We start from the raw sequence: 24,667 nt of genomic DNA on the forward strand, positions 1-24,667 counted from the left end.
AGTAGAGAGAAACAGAAAGAGAACTGGCAGCTTTATTTTAAGTTACTTGTTTTAGTGTTTCTTTAATTATTTTTGACTTGCAGCAAGCAAAGACAGACTTCACAGTTCTTAATTCTATTTTCGAGGCTATTCGATAGTTTTGCACCAATTGAATGGATATCATGGTTGGAAATTTTAGTGTAATACTCAAGTTCCAAGTTAGGCGGTGATGAAAGTCCCAGTTGATGTTAAACTATTAGCAATTTACTGGCAAAGATGACGTCTCTTCAGGTATCAAACAATATTTGCTGATCGGATTCCACAATGTTTTAGTGCTCAATGTCGAATTATATTGCAAGTAAATGCTAGGAGGGTCTGCATGCTTGTTCATAGAGGTCAAAGTTTATTGGAGGTCACCATTTGTCAGATTCTCAAAATTTGGTAATAGCAATAGTTCCAAAGGTAAAGCTTAATGAACTTCATGGGAATTTGGATACACCTTATTACTACAAGAACTCTGTGTACAATTAACACTCAATTCTTGCATATTATACAGCAAGGAATCACAAAGTCTCATGACATCTGGTTTTTGTTAATTATCTCAAAATAGTTTAACTTTTTTACAACTAAATGTTGCAAGTCTTTGTAACAAACCTCAATATTATTGTATTTTTAAGTTCTTGATACTGATTTGTGCTTCCTGGACCAGAGAACAAGCCTTTATACATAAAGCTTCTTCTATTGCCTGTGAGGTCATTAGCCTCTACGTCAACACAATCCACACCAAGATTGAGCAATTCCAAATAATTCCTCTGACCGTATTGAAGACTTCCAGTTTTCTGGGGCTATTATATTCAATATACCCCATGTTTAGTCCTTCATTCTAGTCTGTCCTCAAAAATCTTCAAAATTTCAGAAGTACACCATCTGGACTTGTCTTCATAATATCAATTTCAAAGATAAAAACCCCCTGGGCTGTGATTGGCACTTGATACAACCAATGAGAGCTTAAGTTTAAATCAACAGAGAGACATTACCTAGAGCATTAGTAAACATGATAGTATGGCTTTATTCTTAGAATGCAGTTTATTTTGACAGGCAACGAGTACCGCACAAGAAGATGATGAAGATGATAAGAACACAATGATCTGATTATCAGAGTTGTAATGAATCACTTCATTTTAATATCAAAATTAAGTTGTTACAATTTGTTTCTTTGACTTTAGTTGAGTCACTGACTCGAGTCAATGTATGGTCTCTACGGGGGGGGGGACCTTGTTCCGGCCAGAAGGCTCTTGTCATGATTCCTTGCCATGTTGTTAAAAACTTTGTTTACTTTACATTTCACCTCAGACATAATACATATAAAGCATATGTTTACAATGTCTCTTTCAAAGCTATAATTTCTTTCAAAGTCAAATCTACCGGTGGATGAAGAAAAACTACTACAGATTCTTCCTGCCCACGAATCGATGCTGCAATCCAAACTGTTTGACTCTTTAAGCCATCCAGTAGGCTTGAAACAAGCTTGTTAAAGTTCATTCCTAACACTACAATACCATAATCCACTTCCAAACAGAATTCCAACAAGCATCTAGTGTTATGTTCCGAATGGACAATACAAAGTATTCACTCTCACCCATAATGGTGCATTTAGCTGTTAATTAACTCGCTGGTTAATGATAAATTCTTCCGACCTCATTCCTATATGCAAAGTAGGCTATGTATAAAATCTGCTATGAAAATGTTGAGCGACCCAGAAAAATATCTCAATGTTTCTTTTTCAAGCTTTCGCAAGTTGTTTTTAAGCCTGTTTTAGACAAAGATACAACAGTACACAGTACTCTGAGCATTTTATGTCTCCCTGGAAGGAGAATTTAAAGGTATTAAACGTACCCAGTTTCTGTTACCAATCGATCAGTCTCTAGCAAAGTTAGCCAGTTTATTGATGGTAGATTTATTTAAACTCCCACCACCACTCTTTGCAAAGACATTTTTAGCTTTCAATTTCTTCTCGTTGTTGTTGTTTTCTTTGTCATCTTCTTCTCTCTTGCGTTTCTTGTCCGTCGTCGTTCCTGCTGCCGGGCTCTCGTCTTTCGATTCAACGTCTTTTTCCTCCGTCTCTTTGCCCCCTTGGTTACTGGAGATGTGATTCCATTTCTGTCAAAAGAAGAAGATAACATATTAAATTCAACAGTTTGTAAAAGACTAAAGAACAAACGTTATAGAAAACATGAATTTTGCTTTAATCATCCTCAAGACATCGGATGGAACAAAATTCACGAAACCATGACTGTAATTTTTCACTTGCCTGTTTGGTCTCGGTATCGACCTCCCTCCATTTCTGGATGGCCAATTTGAATATCTCTGTCTCAGATTCCACCTCTGGGTGCTCTGCTGCAATCGTTGATTTATTCTCCTCAAACCATAACTGGAAAGCTGATGCAGGTCTAACGAGGAAGAGAGAAAAAACAAAGAAAGTTCATGGTATATTTTGGTATATGGTATATATGGCATATACATGGTATATTTTGAACTTGTTCTTAATCAAACTTCAAATACTGAAAACCTTCAACTATTTCTAACAAACAATGTAGGTTATATATGTAAAATGATTACCTTTTCATTGTGAAACATCAATACACAGATCAACTCCATAGCAACATCACCACCATTTCAACAAAATTAACTGTAAACTTTAGTGGAGCAATTCAAGTACTTAAAATTGACCTCCCCACCCCCTACCCACACCCTTAAAATTGACACACCTGATCTCTGGAAAGACCGATGCAGCAGATCTTCAAATGTCCAAATACATCTCATTGATTTTCTTCTTGATATTTTACTGTATGGATAGTAAGGGTGGGGGGAGGTAGGGGGAAGGGGAAAGATACCCAGAAACAGACACTGTAGATTGTAATTCTGTTGAGACAATAATGCTAGACATATGTGTAACAGTGAGAGAGAATGTTTCTATTCACTTATATAACACAATAAGAATCTGATGCGAGCTACTTGTGTCACTGATATCACAAACGGCAACTTTGACATAGCAACAGAGGAGAGACGACACTTGAACCCTTGAGCGATATCATTCATATCACAGGTTCTTCAGGTTTCAGCTGGAAGGCCTGTGTGGATGCCTTCTTTCATCATAAGAGGACCTTTTATCATAAATTAAAACTGCTCTTCCAAGTTTGGTGAGCAAGTTTACCAAGCTTACCACAACAGACTAAAGATTAAAATATGGCGATTGAGCAAAGGATTACAAAAAATCATCTGGGTTTATCACCAAAATGAAGGTGAATAATGAGAATGCAATCAATGAATTTTTATTTCAATTATCCTCATTGTTTCATAGTGATAAAATGAAAAACACAGTCATAAGCAAATTATTTTTTGAATTATACTGCATTTTATGAAATGAATCTTGACTACACAAGCTCATCACCAATATAGTTGTAGGATTTGGCTATCACCCTTCATAAGACACTTCTAAAAAAGATGCTTTTCAACTCACTTGAGGGTTATTTCACTGTAATTGTTTTCTCCATGTGTGTGTGTTAATTCCAGAGCTGTACTCTACTTTCAATCGCACAAATTTGTTAAGGTCCAATTTCAAAATGTTATATATGTTACATACATGTCAACACTTTACATTTGTTTAGCTACATCTCAAGTAGACCACTTAACATTCAGGCAATTGTATCCAGTTAATGGTGACACTCAAATGCTACATACTTTTGAGAGGCACTCTTTGGTTCAGATTTGGTTCCTTCCAAAGACAGCTTCTCCTGTTTCTTGCCACCCATCGACGATAAAGTCATTTGAGCTTTCTTGGTTCCTCTTAAGGATGGAGGTGTCTTGTCTGAAAATGAAACGAAAAACAAAAGCTGGAATGAATCTATTAACTGAAGATAGAGTTATTAGCAACAAAATAATGAGTGTATTCAATTCTCTGAAGAATCTGCAGTTGATAGTTTCCTGTTCCATTTTATGGTAACGTAACTCTGAGCCCAAACGATCACTGCTTTTCGACAAGTTCACAGAACATAGATACAAAATGATGCAAATTTTCTTGAAAATTTTGAAAGCAAAAATGAATTTGAAGTAACTTGGATTAAATTTTGTTCATAAACTCATTTGCATGAATCATGGGTGTGCATATGGAAATTTTTTTCCCCTTTATACCTGTCACCTTTATTTCATGACAAGGATGAATAAAGCATGAAATATGGACAACTCCACTTTATAGCAGTTGTCCTCAATGAGAATGCAGTGGGGGGGGGGGGGAGGGGGGGGAAATACTCATTTTAAAATATCTGGAAGTTATTTCAGTGAAAATAATTTTTACCTTTCTTCTGATTCTTTTTATTTTTTTGTCCATCAGTGCTGTTACTCGGTCGTTTCTTCATGTTGTCGAAGACGTTAGCTCCTCCGAGGGTCGGAGATTCCTCCTCCTGGGTTTCTTTGGCGGCATCGGAGGCAGACTTCTTGAATGGATTCCTTTTCTCGGTGCTGATTGGAGTGAGGGGTATGAGAGAAGGCTCTGGAAGGAAAGAAAGAAATAGAATTCAATTAAAACCATGAATTTACCCTTTAAAATATCTGTTAATACAGCAGTACTGTTACAGCAGGATCACTCTAGGTCTGGGGTGGGCAACCTGCGGGCCACATGCGGCCCACAAGTGATTTTTTTTGCGGCCCGTGAGATGTCTCAAGAAAAAGAAAAAAAATCAATCTATTTTACATCATCACAAAAAACGAGCTAGCTGCTTAGAATTTATCGGCACTAATGATGCTGTCAGGTAGGCCTATTATCCCCATCAATTATCAACTGTACTGTATTGACATTATGTTTTTGTGAATACAGATTAAGTACACACAACTATTGCTTGAAAGTCCTCGGAATCAAAGGTTTGAAATCAACAGCAGGTCGTTGGTTAGGTGCGGCCCAGTCAATTTTTCACTCCTTATATCTGGCCCATTCATTCAAAAAGGTTGCCCACCCCTGCTCTAGGTACTGATTGAGACATCAGCAGAACTTCTCTGGCCATCAACAAAGCGATGGATCTAGGTCAATTGACAGAGTAAAGGGCTTGCAATCCTGAAGTCCTATGAATATGCATGACTAATTATAAAATTCAAATGTAACAATCAATCTTCCCATAATGCACCATTTCCAATAAATGATAATGGTAACATGTGATTGAGTATTGAGAGGATGGAAATCACACAGAGATCAATCAACGAAGACAGACACGTTCTTCTTTCTGTCTCAAGTGGTTAGGCTAACAGCCTACCTTGATTTAGCAACTGAAAATGAAACTGGAATGAATCGGGTGAACAGCGAAAAAAAATTATAGCAAGAGCTAAGACATTTACTGGCTAGAACAGTATTCAAACCAGTGATCTCATGCCAGAACACACCATCTCTCTCTGAGCTAAACCGGCCGTAAGTTGGAGAAAGATTCCTATAATAAACCATTCAAATGATAGTGAGAAAGTACAGCATCTTGCATATCACTGTAACCATATATAGAACTCATAGCTTTTGCAGATTCATGATGTGTGGGTATTGGATTATAATAGTTCCCGGCCTTACTTTGTTTTGGCTTCATGACCAGGGGTCTGTGCTTGGTTGGGATGGGTTTCATCTCTGGCATATCATCGTCCTGGTCGGCATCTTCATCTTCTTCCTCCTCTTCCTCTTCTTGATGATCATCCTCTTCCATGTCACTCCTCTCTCTACTGCAACAAGAAGAGGCAAGCTTATCCTATCACACCTTCAAAAAAGTTAACGTCTTCATAAAAGTTCACACCATCACAGAAGTTACTCATATATTTTTGCTTGGATCGTTGCAAGAAGGAGGGCTAGGGAGAGAAGGGTGGCAGGGAGGGGGGGGGGGGAGGAGGCCAGGGGAGAAGAATCAAGAGAAGAGATGGAGGCAGGGAAGGAAAATGCCCTGCTCGTAATCTTGTAAGAGTGGAAAACTGGAATAAAAGTTTATTAGAGGTTACAGGATGGTGCTCGGTTTTCATTTTATGCCATATGAAATTGTGATGATCTGACAAAGGTTTTAGATATCATTAAACAGTCACACCAGCAGAGAACTACAATATTATGTTTAAAGCAGATATATTAGCAACAAACTCTGGCTGTGTTTAAGCAGATATATCAATATCCTATATACAACTGACACAGTACCATTCTTATCATCAGTATTTAATATTACAATTATTTATTATTACAATTATTATCATCAGTATCAAATTATTCAGATATTGGAGGAAATATTTTCCCATTATCAGTTCCTTTTCTCTTGTCATTACTACAAGGTTAGAGTGAGGGATTAAATTACACCTCCCATGACCCCCAGCTCTGCCCTTGCATGATTCTGGTTTTACTCACCGTCTTGGGTCGTTTCTTCTTCTCTGCCAAGTGTCATCTTCATCTTCTGATTCCTCGTCTTCTGACTCTGCTCTCAGGAGCTCTGCAGCCATCTCACTCAGTTTCTCAGCTAAGAGCATCTTCCTTGATCTACTAGCATATTTTATAGCTAGCGTCCATGCATGCTGAGTGGTCATCATCTTACATACATCAGCCGCTCGAACTTCTCGTTCCGCTCTGCATGAAAGCTGAGTAGAAAAATTATAAAAAATGGCAAAATTCAAATCTCGGATATTATTTTATAAATTAGTTCTTGAAAAAGTGAAAATGAACATTTAAAACCCTTATTTTCATTCAAATAGGTTAGACTTGATACCCTAGTCTGGGGAAGGCTTACATTCTGCTTTACTGCTGGTTTTGGATATTAATTAAGCAATATAATTTTAAATTTGAACTTATTTGAAATAGACATTTGAAAATGATTAGAAATGATTTTAAACAGCACATTTGAATGTGAGACTCGAAGCTTATTTTCGTAATACCATCTCTCAGTCAGTGATTGGCTAAACATACTTTGCTGCAGAAAATCTTATTATCAATGCTGGTTGGGACATTCACAAAGCTCAAATTTTTTTTATACCAGGAATTGGATCTTTTTCTGATTTTTCTATCATCCGTGTCATGGAGATAATTTAATGGAAAAAAATGCTACGACTATTTCAAGTCCAGGAACCTGAATCTGTATTCACAAAGTAATTCAATGGTGAAGTTAGAAAGAAAAGTGCATTCGGCCTTCCGAAAGTAGCATCTGCACTATTTCCCTCGGTATCGAGAAGAGTTGACTCTAGCGCTGATAACCTTGACTGTAACCGTACCCCTGGCGGTTACGGAAAGCTTTGTAAATAACCCCATGGGTTGCCCTGTCTTTACGGCTTGTAGTCTCTTATCATATTAATCTTCATTGTCAAATATTAAAATGCAAAAGGTCTACTGTATGAAAGCATTGAGAAGGAAGACTCCTCCAGATCTCATGGTCATCAAAACCAGCACTGGGGTGTTTCTATAAACAGATTTCTTATAAAGAAGGGGTATCAATAATAAGGTAATTTATTGTCCTGTGATGTGATATGCAATATATATATCAAGGACGTCACAACGTAAACTCATATCTGATCAAAACAAGCTATGTTTTATTTTAACATAACCTTTTCTTTAATATTTCACAGGGTTACTATAAGCTCCCCCCCCCCCACACCTCCCAAGGGTAAAGTAGGATAAACTCTCATATTCTATAACTTGGATATTCAATCAAAATGAAAATTGAAGTTTCTTTAGGCTGACTTTTCTTAAAAAGATAAAAAGATCAAATAACAGCACTGCTTTGGCAAATAAAATCTCAGATGACAATAAGAAAGTCTTGAACATTTGACAAAAATTATCATTTCTTTATGACTCTCCGTGGAGCATTATACGGACTTTAAAATGCCAGATCATTACGTTGCGTTCTTGGGCAAGGCACTTAATCTCCATTGCCTCTCTTCACTCAGGGGTATAAATGGGGTCCTGCGAGGGAACTTCTTAATGTATGTTGCATGTGCCCCTTTGCAGCTGCACCCTATGGGAAGTCCCCTTGGGAGACACGTACATATGGCACACTGTAGTGCCCCTGGGAGCAACTGTTGAATTGTGGACACTTTGGTGTGTGGGCGTGACAAGCTAGCAGTGACCAAGGGTTAGTTGTGTGGGAAGGCCTGGCCTTGATACAAGACTACAAACTTTCAACTGTAACATATTCCTGTCGTAATTTTGGAAAGAAAGGTGGCGGGGAAGAATAACCCCTTTGCTTTACAAGAGTCTATATTCCATTCCAGCAGCTCTTAACAAATATTTAAACTTACCGCAAACATCTTCATCAGGGTATCCTGCCCAGCGGTGTTTGTTCCAGCCATCAACTTCTCACGCAAGTACATCTCCTGTAATGGGGACAGGTTTACATAAAAATCATGTACACATGCATTTCTACATATCTAACAATGACATAATACAGCCTTTTGTACTCAAAGTTTTAAGGTATTTCTTTACTTATTTCTTTGGTTACTGTTCCTTGAGAGAGATGGGTATTGCAACTATGCTGTCAATTTTTTCAACATTAACAAATAATTAGTGACTTTGTTTGCATACAAACTATGCTGTTGAGTTTTTCAACATTAAGGAATAAATTAGTGAGTTTGTTTGCATTACCAACGCATCTCAATTCCACCAATTTCACCCTGACAGCATACAGGGGATTCACCTTCTAGTGGCATTATGACATCACATATTTTGGAAACTGGTAGCTTGCTGATATGACTTTCAGACTGTGATATGTTCCAACTCTAGCATCACCATCATGATTAATGAAAGAGTTTTATTCTTCCATTAACTGGTATTACAAGTGATTCCCCTAAGTTAATTCCAACTTGATTTACTACTAATAGTAAGAAGAGAGAACACTCGTGCTTAGCATCTTACCTCCAGTTGCCCTTTGTCAGCTTCCAGGTCACAGAGAGGGAGTTGGAATGGTAAGAGAATAGGGGTGGGCCTTGGTAATGTTGGAGGGAAGGTGGATCCCTTGCAGCTGACACAGCGAATCTGGGCAGGGCTCTCTTGCATCCCAATAATCCAATGGTGATCAGATTTTCCTTTTGTCTGAATGAAAGACAGAAATGGTGAAAAGAACTATATAAGTTGTACTGCAATATGGCTTGAGCAATTCACGAGCATGTTACGAGAGGAAGGGAAAAGTGAAGAGAGAGAGGGTAATAATATTAAGGTAAGGTAGGTAAGGTAAGGTGGGTAAAGTAAGGTGGGTAAGGTAAGTGTAACGTTTTAAGGTTTGGCAGACTGATGATTTGATCCCACCTGAATCTTGATGGGCAGACAAAAAAAAACAGGAAAAAAAGTGTTAATAGACAGATAGAATGGACTATGTTACCGGTCAGTGACTTGCAGTATCAAATAGAAGTGAACCAGTAATGATGCTAGAATCAAAGCGTCAGGTCCTCTATCTATTATACATTTTACTCACATAACTTTATTGCAGTAGATTAAAACAGTTTGCTATTGGAGAGGATAAACTGTTATCATCTTAATACATGTTGAGACTTTATATCGCATAGTTCTGTAAGGAAAATGGGCAGAGGGGTTGGGGGACAACAGGGAGGGGCAGAGGGGTTGGGGGACAACAGGGAGAAGCTGGGGGGGGGGTTGTTGGTTACAGGCTTCTCATAAAAATTAATATCCATATTATAATACAATACATGTTTAATATTACATCATATTAGTTACTGTAATATTACCATATTTATACTATTATTCTACCTAACAGTCCCTTAAATTATCTTTCATCCTAAACTACTAAGTAATGAGTATTCATATTTAGGTCATGGCCCTTTCTATATAAATATTAATTGCAGAAAAATGAAGTAAAATGGACATTTTTACTAAAAAAAATGCAGTCTATTCATTATTTGAAATGAAGATTTACTAGTCAAAGATTCAAAAATGCTCTGTTCTGGGAATATTTAAGCATCAGATCGTATTGAAAATTTAATAAAAATTAACACAGAAGGTTGCTTTGGAGACAAATACATCAACAAACTGAATAACTGCAAAGATTATCAGGGATAGAATCCATATTTACGTGTGACTTGGTGTTAGCTACGGAAATCCATGCCGAAGACTGTTGATTGTACAGTCTTACGATTCCATTGGAATCTACGCTTGCTGCTGTACCTTCTACTGTAAATCTGTCAGAGGAGAAAAAGAAATATTATAACAAAACACTCAACAGACTTGCTAAATGCATCCACACACTCCTTCACACTCTTTTAGGCTGAAAGAGGTTTCAAGACAAGGGTATATTCAGAGGTCAACATGGGTCGACCTTCATTAAATTTGGTCGAGTTGATAAAGGCTGTGGCATTAGAAGCAATGTAAACCTAGTATCTGGGAAGTCATGGGTTCGATCCCTGGCCTGCCAAAGAAAACTGGGTATTTTCAACCAAGGAGAAATCCAGGGTTTCTTCTATCTGAAAATGGTCTTCCAAATTGTAAAAGAAATCCAAAATGAGCTAAACTTGAATAGCCTCCCAACGTGAAGTGCAAGTTACAAGGCAATCCGCTTCTTTTCACAAAAACATGTGGCTGCTTGGCGTCGTAAATTAACTGCCTTCATTCCTTACATAATGTTACATTATAGTAGAGGCTGAACATTTTAATATTCTTCCGTGGGCTTAATATGAGTACTCATCAAAATGTGTCCCATCGATGAAACTTTGAAAATGGACTAGTCCATGGTTCCTCTGCTGATAATGGGGATCAACCTCAATGGTCTTTGTCAGAACAGGAATCTTTGTTTGTTTTGTCAGGAACAAATATTTTTGGCAAACTTATTGTAGCAAACTTATTTTAGCCTATTTTAACTTATTTTAGCTTATTTTAACTTATTTTAGTGTATTTTAACTTATTTAGCAAACCTATTTTAGCAAAGACTGATGTTTGTCGGTCACTAACTATTGTAGTTGTTACCGTTACAGTTGTGATTTTTCATTTGTGATTTTATGAAAATGTATAATGCTGACTACTGACTGCGCGACTCACCCCAGCCAGGTTAACGTTGACTTGGCGCTCAGAGGTAATCTTGAATCGACCACAACAGCCTTTGCATTCTTAGACAATTGGTATAGTTGAAACCCCAAGCACTGGTCTCCCGGTAAACCTGAAGATCAAGATCGAAAAAGCTCATTTGTGCAAATGTTACATGTTACGTTAACTACTACACTTATTAAAGAAAATTATCAAAATAAGAAAAACGCTGACATTTACAAATGTTTAAAGGAGCAATATACTAGAGAAAATAAATGCATGGGTTTCATGTGAAACACATATCTCACTGACAATTTTTGTGCTAATCTTGTTAAATTTGGCAATACTATTCAATACTAAATGTTATATTTATAGCAAAGGATGAAAATGATAAGATTCTTCAATTGGCTTCTTCCATGGGCTTCATTAATATGAGTACTATCAAATGTGTCTGATTGATGAAATGTTGAGAAATAATGGACTATTTCCTACATTGCTAGTGAAATGTGACATTTTTAGCATTCTATTGAGCTCATTTGTAAAATGATCTATCTACGGGGCATCAAGAGGCTTATTAAACATCACTTAATTACGGGGTCACAAATCTTTGTTTAACAGTTGAAATGGCATGGTCTGGTATAACAAATCTTGTGATATGCTTACAAAACTGGCCACTGTAAGCAGTTTCTTATGAAACTACTTTGTCTATTATCACTGCCAGATAAAGCTCCTGTTACTGAAAGAAAAACTGATTTTTATTCTTTACACCTTTATTAAATGATTGCAGCTCAACTAGAAATACCAAGGACAGTACTCTTATGTATGTAGGACAATGTCCAAATACACAAAGAAAAACATGGCGGTTCAAAATTTGCTTCGAAAGCTGAACAGGAATTTCCTTGGTGAAAGAATTCCAAAAAATCATAACTTCGGTAATACTGGACCAGCAAAGTTTAATTTTTTTACACAATGATGAAATGATAACAAACCAGGGCCTTGATGGTAAACAATAATCATCTTTTGTTCATCTGCTGCCATGGTAACAACAGGACCAGGGAGACAAAACAAGTCCTTCTGGATGCCACTGAGGGTGAATATTCTCACATGTCTTTTATTGGTTCCTACAGCAAGGAAATCTTTCCCTAAAGCAAGAGCCTGGGGAAGAAAAAAAAGACAAAGGGAAACCAAAAATGAAAATGCCTAATTTAGGAGTGTTAGCTCAGTGGTTAACGCCGGTGCCTTCCAATCATAAGGTCCCGAGTTCGAGTCACTCCAAGATTAATGTATGTCGTTCAGTTACAGAGTTGTCGACAATTGACGATTCATAATCATGGACGTTAAATATGAATCTAAGAGAATGACTTCGGTCAGCTTGCGGCTTTGATAAGCCAATGAGGCTTCTTCGCGAGTTCCTGCTTGAAGGAGAATCTAAAATACATACATACATAGTTGTGTCTTAGCGATAAATATGCATATTTCATGATACTACACTACACTAAGGGTTCTCAATAGGTGGCCTGTGGGCACAATCCAGCCCACCGAAAGTTTCTCATCCAGCACGCCAAGAAAAACAATTATATCTCCTTTATTGATATTTCTGGTTTAATTATGATTTTACTCTTGTAACTCAATGGTTTCAGAAGAACTTCGCCATTGCGATGTTGCAATTAATTTGCACAGGTGCTTTGTTGGATGGCTAGGTGATGGTGGTGGGAACACACAGAAACAATAGACCTGCCACATACTTCACTGAACAGTCATGGAAAAGAGAATGTCATGCTATAAGCAGTGTTAATCCATGATCATCAAATGGATTTTTAAAGGGTGTGAAGACTCGCGCACTAAGAAATGTCTCATGCCGGTAATCTGACCTAGTTTCGAATGAGGTGTAACAGAAGTGTTAGACACCACCATCGGTCCCAGAAATACACACACAGCTTGCTACCGTCGGTAATTAGACACTAGTGTACAGTCAATACATACAGCTACGGTCAATACCAACAACACAGTGTACATAGCAGCGATGGACATCTCAGGTCTAGATAAAAGATAACAAGGTATCACGTCTGCATTTTGTAGCGACAAGAAGAAAACTTCACTTGCAAGCAACGGAAAGTTAACTTTTTCAGAGCGCGGCACACGGTTTAGGGCGAGTCTTCAATGCCTTTAAGGTGTTCTCCTTAATCATTGGTACTCATGGGACTAGGTGGGGCGGGGCAGGACAGGACACAACAGAACAAGAGAAGATTAAATTAGACCGGACTAGACTAAATCTGATAAATCATACCTTGACGATTTCATCCTTTGGCATGCTGATGGACCACTCTTTCTGTGTATCCCATGATGCAAAGTACTGACAACGAATTTGGCTGAGGAATGATACAGATAAGATAAAAACAAACAAATTGTCAAACTTTTTCCATGCAATTGTATGAATGAATAATTGGCCCTTAATGCAAGTGTAACACAACCCAGCTTTCATCATCTCAAAGTTAAATTAGCTTACTGAAGATGTTCTTGGAATGCAACTAGCATTTTTTTTTGTTCTCTTCTAAGTCTTTGCTATCCTTCTTGCCTCTTGTCCTTCTCTCTTCGCTCTTTCTGTCCTTCTGTCTGTCTGTCCGGTTCTTCTTCTTCTTCGGTTTTTCTCTATATCTTTCTTTCCCCTCAAAACTTAATTTAATATTTCACTGTTTTTTTTATTTCTACTTGGTCACTAGCTGAGATAACAGCCCTGCTGTTTTCTAGTGTCCTTCATGCATTAACCCTTCCTACTGTAATTGTTAGTTTTGTATTAATCTTGTACAAACAAATGAGAAATAAATTTGAAAATTGAAATTGAAATGAAAAAAAACAAAACAAAGCTACAATTAGTCTATCATCTACTTTTGAAAGAGAGCAGATTTGACTTTCAATTCAATTCCTTTATTCCAGTATAAATTACAAAATTTATAAATAGGACACATAATCATGATACACAATAGACGTAAAATGTACAATCATGAAAGCATGAACAATAAAAAATAAGATGGAGGATTAGAAGGTTGAAAGATTAAAAGGATTATAACAGAGATTCTAAGAACCCATTTTGAATGTAAATGGCTGCTATATGGCTGCTAGATAAATGAGTTCTTAAAAAGCATAATTCTAAAAGTTGGCAAGATAGACTGACCTGGGTGTGTCTTCATCTCCCTCTGTGGCCAAGAGAACAGCCTGGCTGTTGACATCTGCCATATTGTGATTCAGCTGATTGTCAAAATGAAGAGAATGGTGGACGGATGTGTCGTGAAACTCCACATCGATGGAGGATTCCTCGTCAGTATCGTAGCAGCGGATCACACCCACCATGTTCCATTTCTGAACAGAAAGAGCAGTGGAGGTTATATGTATGTATGTTTGTATGTATATATGTGTGTATTTTAGATCCTCCTGCAAGCAGGAACTCGCGAAGCCATCATTGGCTTATCAAAGCTGCAAGCTGACCAAAGTCAGTCTCTTACATTCATATTTAATGTCCATGATTATGAATTGTCAATTGCCAACAACTCTGTAACTGGACGACATACATTAATCTTGGAGTGACATAAAATCAGGACCTAATGATTGAAAGGCACCGGTTCAAAAAGGAAGTCACTGCATAGCTTACAATGTCGACTGACATCTTCCATATTATGCATCATTTTATCAGAGTGAAAATTCTTTACAACGTACAGTATGTCATCGAAAATAAATCAAATTGATACTAATAATGAAAATAATGTGATTAATTCAACAAGAAACATTCATACCATCACTGTAGTAATAGATGAGGGAAAAAAAAGAGAAAAAAAATGGCACATAGAAAAGCAAAGGACAAACCAACCACAGAATACCATAAAATTGTTCAGATTAAAACTATTTTAATGTAATCAGCTAACTTGGGACTTTTCTTTGTTTTTTTATTACTACTGTTGTGAAATTTCATACAGAATACAAAACTGATCATATGTCACCTAAACAGAAAACAGCTCCATTGGTGAGTCTAATTCTAAAACAACTCTCTGAGATGTAAATTAGAATAGAACAAAGTGAAGAGAGGAAAACTTACCATGAACCTGCTGGAGAGATGGACGGGAGTCGAAGATGGAATAAATGGTTTCTGTAAAGGTGTTGGCTTGGGTCCAGTCACCAGAGGAGGGAGGCTCTTTGGTTCAGTTACGACTGAAGCAGAAGTATCGTCAGCTATATTGCTTCCATCTGCGGAAAAAGAGAAGCAATAAGAAGGAAAACGAAATAAGCAAAAATCTGTGAAAAAAGAAATGCTAATCAAAATCATTATTCTTTTTTTTTTGTGGGCTTTTCTCATTCTGGTGAATATGATGTGAACGCAAGAAGGACAATTTAATCTACTAGTTTGCATCATAACACTTTTGATTTTTGAGAATTGACCCCTTTAAAAAACTGAGAGTTAACAATCAAAATGACTGGACTATAAAGCCTAGATACAGTAATACACATATCATTAGGTCAATTCCTCTGATGTAACACAAAACTTGATTGGAAAACAAAAAAGAGTATTTTATGGCCTTCAAATGACCATCTTTACAAAGAATTTACAAATTTGTTACAAGACAAATGGTGTTAAATGTCATAAAAGGGTGGTCTGCAACATTAATAAACTTAATATGAAGTTTTAAAGGACATATGTTGGTTGAATTATTTAGGATTTACAAAACAATGTATTAACACTGAAGCCTGCACTTCTGTCATCATTGATTTTGGCAATTAAAGGAACATTTCAGAGAATTAATATACTTTAAAGGTGAATATCTTGAAAATTGAAAAAGCTATAGAAAAACATTACAAGCACTCACATGATTTTCTTTCCTCTTAGACTATGACAAATCAAGACTGAAAATTCTGCTTAAAGTCATCCTTTAAATCTAAATCATCAACATCATGATCATCATTACCTTGTGAGGTATCATCAGTAATGAGTAGATTGCTCAGGGATTTGTCCTTGCGTCTTAAATCAGCGTCGGGATCTAGGTTCATGTCCTCATCCATATCTTCGTCGGATCCTTCTTGGAGTTTCCTCTCTGCTTGCGTGACGGCGTCCAGGAGATCGTCATCGGCCATGTCGTCAAACAGATCTGTGAAATCTTCTTTAGTCTCCTACAGAGATGGAAAGATTCATTTGAAAGGCTGAACTGTGATCATATTCTTCACATGTTTGAAGACAACCTTTTAATTCTTACAGAGACATTGCTGGTTTCGAAGTTGATGGAAATGTCAAAATGGCTTTCTTTCATCATTCACACCGATTAATAGGGTGAATTGAGGCAGAGTTTTAGCCATGATATGTCAAAGTCCAAGAAGAAGACAATTTTTAAGTGCTAGCAATATTTCTTTAGCTATTCCAGTTTTCAGGATATTTAGCTTTATGATATGGTAATTTAATAAAATATGGTAAATTAAAATCCTTGGAAAGCTCCTTTAATGCTAAATTAATGACAATGACAAATAGGTTATACTGTTAAACCACTGATTGATCAATTCTAGTAACAAGTTCTCCTAACTTCATACAAGCAACAGAGAACCCTGCTATGACATTTGACACCATTTTCATTTGCCAAATTGCAACGCATTGCAAAACATGTTATTTTGGGCCATAAAAGTATCATTTTTTCGTATTGAGGAACTGACCTAGGGGTCTGTATCAATTAGACTAAGTACTACAGCCGTTTCATTGATGAGCCTCAGACATGCTTAAAGGGTCATTTCTCAAAAATTAAAAGTGATATAAAGATACCACCTAGACTAGAAGTTTTTTATCTGAAATCATCCGTTAAAGGTCACTGAATGTTTTGAGGATGGATGCCAATTACTTGCTAAAGCTTGAGAATAAATCAGCCTTTTTGGAATTTTATAGCATACTGAAGATTTTTAAACTAATACATCCAGTGTATATATATACTCCTTGTTTTATATCTTCCAAATATCGTCACTTTTTTTTGTAAGCGTTTTTATGAAGTGTTTAATAGTCATCTACATTATGTAAAACTCCTCTAAAATTACCATGCAAACTAACCACAGGCCAGACATACCTTTGACTCTGGTTTAGACTTGGTCTGCTGGTCACTACCATCAAGGACCTGGTCCAGTATACCAATCTGACCCAAGTTGTTTGTGAAGGCTAAGGATGTGCCGGTCTTGGGATTCCACACGACACAACGAAGAGGAAGATCTTTCCTTTCCTTGAAACTGAAAAACAAAATATGAAAGAAATATTGAAAGGATATAGTGAATGGGCAAATTGCAGAATATTTCAATCTATTTGAGGAATAATAGTTTCAAAAACTATCAGACTGATTAAGCAGGATTGGTTTTTCTTTGATGAAATGTTGAGAAGGAAAAGTAAGTATTTGCTTAGACCTGACACGAGACTTCGTTGTCATAACTGGTGACATCTTTGAGGACACAAGTAAAGAGAGACTGAGACAGAAAGTTCTAGATGAGGAAAGAGGGTAGGTCTATAAAATATTTCACTAATTAATCCTGAAAAATCTAATAATGGTAATGACTTTAAAATTTATATGAAATCATGTATCTTACAATAAATTTTAAAAGTGCAGAATATATCAAACATATCTATGAATCCAACAGTGGTAATGTTATACTACTTGAAATTGCCCTTTGGGGATGACCAAAACTTGATAAAAAATGAAAAAGACATAAATCAGAAAAATGAAATTTAAACTGACCAGCTACAATACTTACACTAAAAAGCTACAATTAACCCGACCAAACCAAAGATATGATAAAGAGAGGGGAATAGGAGGGGTAAGGTGAGGTGAGGTGAATTCACCACTTTCAGTCACAGTAGGTTAGTGTTTCATTGTAGGTTCATTTCATACTTGTCAAAAATTCTCTGATTGGTCCGTTGTCATCAGCTGACCATTGATTAACCAACCGATGGGTTATGCAAGGTAAAGTTTTCGGCGGATGAAAATAAGTTGCCAAATTTTCTTTTCTACTGTTCTTCACAACCCCAAAAAATCCTTTTTTTTTCTTTATTGGTATGTTCAAGGAGAAATAACTTTTGAGTATTCAGCATTGCCCAGGAGGGTTCCCTCTTACCTTTTAATACATTTCTTTGATGAGGTGTTCCACACATTGATGAATCCGACCGACGTTATCGATGCCAGGTGAACTCCATCCGGACACCAACTCACGACAGAGGTCACCCCCAATGTTTCCTCTTCAATTTTTAATGTAAACAGAACATCCCAACTGTCTCTTTCATACAACTGAATTTCTCTTTCCAATGGGATGGCTAAAAGCTGTATTTCAAGAGAAGTTTTTTATGAATATATGTAAGAACAACGTAAATTAAAGCATCTAAAAGTTTTAAAGTCTTTAGAGATACATAAGACACATGTCATTATTGTCACTCATTGTAAAGACTTGGGTACAAAACATATTATTGGATGTCTTCCTCCCAGAGAGCTCATTCCCTTTACGTTTATTCTGTGTGTGTGAGTACTCTATGGAAATCTTTACATGTCGATGTACCGGTCTTTGAGACAACACTTAACAGTTTTCCTGAAACAATGATTTTCTTTGTCAGTTAATAGAATTAAACCCTGTCAGTCGCTGAGTGAAAATGTTGCTGAACAGCATACCTACCCTCGTGAATCTGGCTGCAATTTCTCTGAGCTTCTTTACTGTCAAATGCAGCAGAGCCTATTAAGTCTACATTCAAAACTAACACAAACGTTTCAGACACACAGAAGCACCCTCTTACGTCGCTTTTTGCTAACAAATATTTGATATCGATTTATACAAACAGTGATAAACATGTATCATTTCAATAGTGAAAGGGAAAATAAACACACAAAAAAACAAGGAATTTCTGTGTTATTGTTTGCAACTTTGCAGTGGAATAAGTCTGATATACGCAAGTGTCAGGAAGACAAATTTCCATATAGAATAACTTGCTACTCGCTAATAAATGTCATGGTCTTGAATAATTTAATTTTCTCATTTGGCAGTTTTACTTAGAGAAATATTCCATAGATTTGGTATTATACAAATTATCATTAGCCAGCAACCAAACATGAAAAAGCTGCTGTACTGTATGTCCAGCAGAGAATACCAACAACTCAGCTTAACAGCTTCTGCAAATGCATTTCTGATTTTATAATCTGTTGCCATTTTTTATCAAGATTTAGTTTTCAAATTAGTTTGCTAATATTCACCAGCAACCATTGAGGAAGAAGATGAGATGAGAAGATGGGGCCAATGAGCTATTATTGTCTATTTTACAACTGATAATTGCAATGCTTAAAACATTGTTCTTTGATGGAATGGCTTTTATTCTTTTCAACAACAACAATCCGGTTTTATCGATTATGCACCATGTCATTACAAATTTAAAAGCAGTGGTGTATTCTAACAATCAAAACCTAGTAATAAATAAAATCTGACACACTTGTCTCTTTGGGTATGCAATTTTGAACTTTTTAATGTCAAAAATGTTGATATTTGGGAGATCTACCTCAATTGACATAGCAGCCCTCCGCTCCCCAGGCATCACTTAAAGAAAAGCATAACTGTTGAAAACAGTGGTAGGCTTGGCTAAAGTGGTTAAAAAAAGTTTTTTTTTTCAATTCTTTATTACCTGTCCATCTTTGGGCTTCCAAGCAATTCTTGCCAAGGTCTTTGACAAACTGTTGGAATAAAATGAAACAGTTACAGAATAATTTTCCCCTGGTAGACAAATTGGAAAGTGTGTGATATTTACTGTTATGAAATAATGGTTCATTTGGAGATCGGAGTGAGTTGTTACAACTGCACCGAATTGTACAGAGTTACCGATTCCTTTTATATGTGGCATGTGAATCTTTTGTAACATAACAACAGATTATATTCTCCAATTTTGAGCAACTTTAAAATTTAATACAGAAGCCTTAGTATTACCTTATATCGCTGCACTTTGGAAACAATACAATTGATTTCTCCCAGCTCTGCGGAAGACAAAAAGTAAACATTGACACTTAAGAATGTTTTTTTTATTAATCTCGCACAATAATTTTGACATTGAAGTCTCCTCAACTAATATAACTTAATTCTACAGATAAATCTTACACCTCCCCCGTTAAAAAACTCAGCTTAATGTTAATTCAGCAGTATTAACTTGCCATACCTTATCACTAATATTCCAAATTTTGAGAGAGCCATCACAGCTGGTTGAAGCCTGAAAAAGAAGTGGTGAACGTAAACACATGAAGGACAAGTGATTTTTCAGAGACATCTGATTACGAATATGAGTAAACTACCAAATATTCTTAATATCTGTATCGAGGAGACTTTGCTGCTTGCCCTCCTTTCAGCACATGTTTTAAAGTAACATATCTCACACCTCACAGCCTCCGTAAAGGCTATATATATGTTTGTCCATCCCAAGTACATTTAGTTTTTGCATATGTAAGGAGAAGCTGCAGTGATATTACTGTATATACAGAAAACTAAGCTTGCCAGTATCATGGAGAGTGATCACAGCCACTTGCCAATATAAGGTAATATTAGATAGGACACTTGATAATCACTAGAGGGTGTTACAGAAGGTAGTCAATTTTTTCTTAGGTAAAACTGATGACTTATAAAGTGTTGATGGGGCTTACCACAAATTCTGTGAGTGGATCGATCGCTACACTGAGTATCGGAGCAGAATGAGCTTGTAAGATCACCTGATCTGATGTATCTTGGAGGTCAATTACTTTGATCATAAAATCACTGGAAGGAATCCAAACAAAATTTTTTTTTTATATTTTTATAGATGCTCACAAGGAAAGTGTTGATATGTAAATAAAAGGTAACAATCTGTAGCAATTTTTTGATATATTAAGAATATCTAAGATGATAGTCAAGATGCTAATTTTTTCATTTAATCGTAATACTCACCCTGCCCCGGCCACAAGCTTCTTTCCATCTTCACTCAAATCTATGTGAGTAACAGGTGCCGTAAACCTGCATAGGATCCCATCGGGTGACCCATCTGGCAACAGGTATGACTGAACAGTGTTAGATTCTGTCCCTGCAAATACCTTGTTTCCCTGTGAAGGAGAAGAATATATCACTTTTGAAATGACAAAGGACAACATTTTTTTTAATTTAAAACTGAATTAGGGTACGTCAGTCATTTGGAAGTGGATACATCTCCCATCATATATATCATTATGTAATTTGTCTGTGCAAGTCCACTCACAACCACTGCCTTTCACCCTCTCTATTTTTTTAACATTGTTATTCACATGCATCGTTATGCATTTAACCAAACCACATGAATATATGAGGGAATCGAGAGGTTTATTATTTACAAAAGGAGGGAAACGCCAAAATGGCAAGCATCACATAATAGCTACCAAACATCTGTAACAACTCATATAAACGTATCTAGGCCTGATAATGCAACTCGTAGTCTGTGAGTGACATACTGTATATATGCAAGATCAAGGTAATTGCTCCTACAATTTTCATGTGATAATACAAGGCACCTTGCAGAAATTCCTTCTGATGACCAATAAATGATATAATTCTTTAAAAATTATGTTTTATATTAAATCTTCCGAAACATATTTCCCTCACCAGAACACGAAGTGACCTCACAGTTTCTCCAATTTCTAAGGTTTGATGGTCTTCATCTTCCAAATGCTTCCATATTCTGATGCCTCCATCTTCACCACAACTGTAGAATGTTGTACCGGATCTGTTATAACACACTTCTGTATGACCACTGCAATGGAACATCTGCATTGCTGGAGCTTGCAAAGCCATGGTTGCTTACAGTATTTATTATGGCACTGACAGAGATTGCAGGAGGCCTAAGAATTGTGTTGACCTTTGTAATATGGAAAGACAGTTAAGAGACACTGTGAATCAGTAGCGTGCACAGGATTTCAATGATGGGAGGCCAAATTCAAAATTTCACCCTATTGATTTAGGAAAGGGACTGAATTTGTAGGGAATTAGGGCTGGAACTGTATGAAGGATGCATACAGGAGGATGTCAAATGTTGCATTGTGAGGCACATTTAGTCCAATGTAAGCCTATGCAAATAGCTCTAAATGCAAGATTATGCCAATGAATGATAAACTAAAAGCATCCCCTGACTGATTGAGAAAGTGACCTGAATCCTGAATGAAGTATTTAATATTTAATGCTGACTTGGGATAACTGAAGCCAACTCCCATGTAGGGGTGTTTGGGGTCCTTATAGTTATAATTTATAGTCCTGATGGTCAGAGTTTTCAAGAGTTTTATACTTTATATTATAGGTGTGGGTGTTGCCCTGGTGTTTATGACTTCCTGTCTGCTATTAAGGCCTAGGGGTGTTTGGTGTCTTTCCCCCAGAAAAAAAAAAATTAGATTTCAGCTTTACAGCATTCTTAGGCAAAGACCTATTTAGAATATATATATGTCTAACCTTTAAGTTTAAGACTGAATAGTCCTAGCCTAGCCCTTAATGCCAGGTTTCCCAATGAAGATTGCGGTCCAATTCTTCCCTAACTGAATTAGCCTAAAAGACCTCTGACACCATTTTCCGGGGTGACGATCGGAGGTGGGTGAGAAATGCACCCCATTCCCCTGTGTACATGCCATTGCTGCTAGGTGGTGTTGTCTTACTCTTAACTTTTTTTTTAAGCCATGTAGCCAGGCCAACTCATCTCTGTAGGCCATAAGAACTGACAGTGACACTGTCAATGTGATAAGCCTAACAAGTAACATACAACATGTTTGAAACATTTCAAACTGAACACTGAGTGGACTAAACTTAGTTAGAACTAGGCCCTAGTAACAATAGGCTAGGCCTTACTTAGGCTAGTACTAGTTAGGTAGGATAGGTGTAGTTTTATGGGGACCCTTAATTAGATCCATCTGACATATTTAGGAATAACTTATGTTACTTGTTATGCCTAACGTTAACTAGGCTAACTATTATTAAGTGTGACTAACGTTAACGGTTAGGCATCATAGTATTTATGGTAAGGAACACCTTATTTACAAATTCTTCACAAGCTTACCTGCTAGAGATGTGATGTAAGAAACGTCGAAGTTGCTTCTCGACCTAAACTTGGTACTGGTAGGTTAAAGTTTCAAACTAATGTACGTTGTAATATTATCATTAACTGGCGTAGCCTAGGCCTACTGACTTAACGTTGGTCTAGTATAAGAACTGTGTTTGGTATATATGCATGCAGTGCATTGCAGACTACAAAAGTTTCGCGCCACTAGAACGTAAATACACTAACCTTCGACCAGTCGTTGTATTATTGAAAAAGTCTCTCTACGGTAGTGTTGGGTGGACTTAAGTTTTGCGACATAATTTCATAACTTCAAAAGAAACTTATTATTACATCTTGATATATTTTTTTTCAACTAAACTTTAATCCTGAAGGTGGCACTGTATTATATCACTAAAACTAGCTCCAAAAATATTTGGTAAGTAGTAAGGAAAAAATTGAAACACCCACTGGTCTGCAATAAGATGCAATCGTATATACCTGACACTCCTTAATATTTTTCATCCTCCTAAACTCCCGCCCCTCATTAGGTACATGATAAGGTACTATATGAAATTAGGCAGCATTAATTACTTCAAACATTTGAAAATGCCGGAACAACGAGACCTCACATCCAATATATGAGACACAATGTGTGCTGCTTCAGAACAACGGAATGATCGTAATCCATGTAGTATACAGAGTCCTTCAATTATTAAAGAAGTATCCTAGGTAGACTTAATAATATTACAGAAAATTCAAGCGTACAGTATGTAAATCTATAACATATATATATGTGCGATACAAGGCTAAGCTTGTAAAAATTATTCAACATTGTGTCCCAAAATTTTAAAATGTAGCACTATTGTGCATCTAAGCAGACGACTGCATTTTACAAAACTTTCTCAAACCCGCGTTTTGGAAAAATGAAATGTGCCATTGGCAAATGGAGCGAGACTAGACCCACATACCCCACCCCATTTTGGGAATTGGCATTTACGATATAACTTTAAGTGAAGTTTTTCATAAAAGTTATCCAGTGGTTGACTCTCCGTTTTGCCAACACAATAATATTTGCATTCTGTTCATGGCAACTTTTTAATTTCTTCAACTATCACTCGCACATTTCATCATAACATTATTCTTCTTAAAATGTGACACAGAAAACTAAGAATACGTGCACCGAAGTGAAATAAAAACGCACCGTAGGCTACATGCATGCTGCAGTTTGCTAAACTAGCCGTATATGTGCAGGCTGCTGTAGATATAGGTATAGGCTTACATACGTAACCATATAGGTTTGTGATTTGCTTCACCTTATCATTACCACAGTCTTAATAAAGGATCCTAGAGTGATATTTCCATGATCAAAGTATACCCTTGTCACGAACAAGACTATGGACATAGTCCTTTCGAGGCTGTGGCTGATTTGGGTGACTCGACCCAAAGAAATCTGAATTATTTATTATTGATCTCGAAGTGCTCAAATACTAAATTATATTGATCTTTCCCGTCAGTTAAAATAATCGGAGCGTCACTGAGTCAACTACTTGCATGACACTTGCTCTCTACATTTGATTTCGGGCCAGTATACGTACATAAAACTGAAATGTACCGAAATAAACGAA

General features: G+C 36.7%; 1 protein-coding gene across 2 annotated transcripts; it reads right to left on the bottom strand.

The window, feature by feature from the left end:
* Positions 1-58: 58 nt before the first annotated feature.
* Positions 59-23,554, bottom strand: LOC139972122 (WD repeat and HMG-box DNA-binding protein 1-like). 2 transcript variants are annotated; one of them, XM_071979069.1, is made up of 24 exons: positions 23,061-23,554; positions 21,626-21,878; positions 20,942-21,093; positions 20,662-20,773; positions 20,184-20,234; positions 19,958-20,004; positions 19,659-19,707; positions 18,116-18,318; positions 17,083-17,239; positions 15,949-16,150; positions 15,084-15,232; positions 14,169-14,353; positions 13,284-13,365; positions 11,986-12,151; positions 11,012-11,129; positions 10,053-10,158; positions 8,882-9,058; positions 8,269-8,343; positions 6,392-6,618; positions 5,585-5,727; positions 4,334-4,528; positions 3,721-3,847; positions 2,291-2,429; positions 59-2,139 (listed from the first exon to the last, which is right to left on the bottom strand). In XM_071979069.1, the coding sequence occupies exons 2-24, from the start codon at positions 21,812-21,814 to the stop codon at positions 1,897-1,899; spliced, it is 3,294 nt and encodes a 1,097-aa protein (XP_071835170.1). In that variant the 5' UTR covers positions 21,815-21,878; positions 23,061-23,554; the 3' UTR covers positions 59-1,896. The 2 variants fall into 2 exon arrangements, with proteins under 2 accessions (XP_071835170.1, XP_071835169.1); XM_071979068.1 differs by having other exon boundaries at positions 60-2,139; positions 5,585-5,730; positions 23,061-23,553.
* Between the last annotated feature and the right edge of the window lie 1,113 nt (positions 23,555-24,667).

Source organism: Apostichopus japonicus, chromosome 8, assembly GCF_037975245.1.
Source record: "Apostichopus japonicus isolate 1M-3 chromosome 8, ASM3797524v1, whole genome shotgun sequence".
Classification (NCBI taxonomy): Eukaryota; Metazoa; Echinodermata; class Holothuroidea; order Aspidochirotida; family Stichopodidae; genus Apostichopus; species Apostichopus japonicus.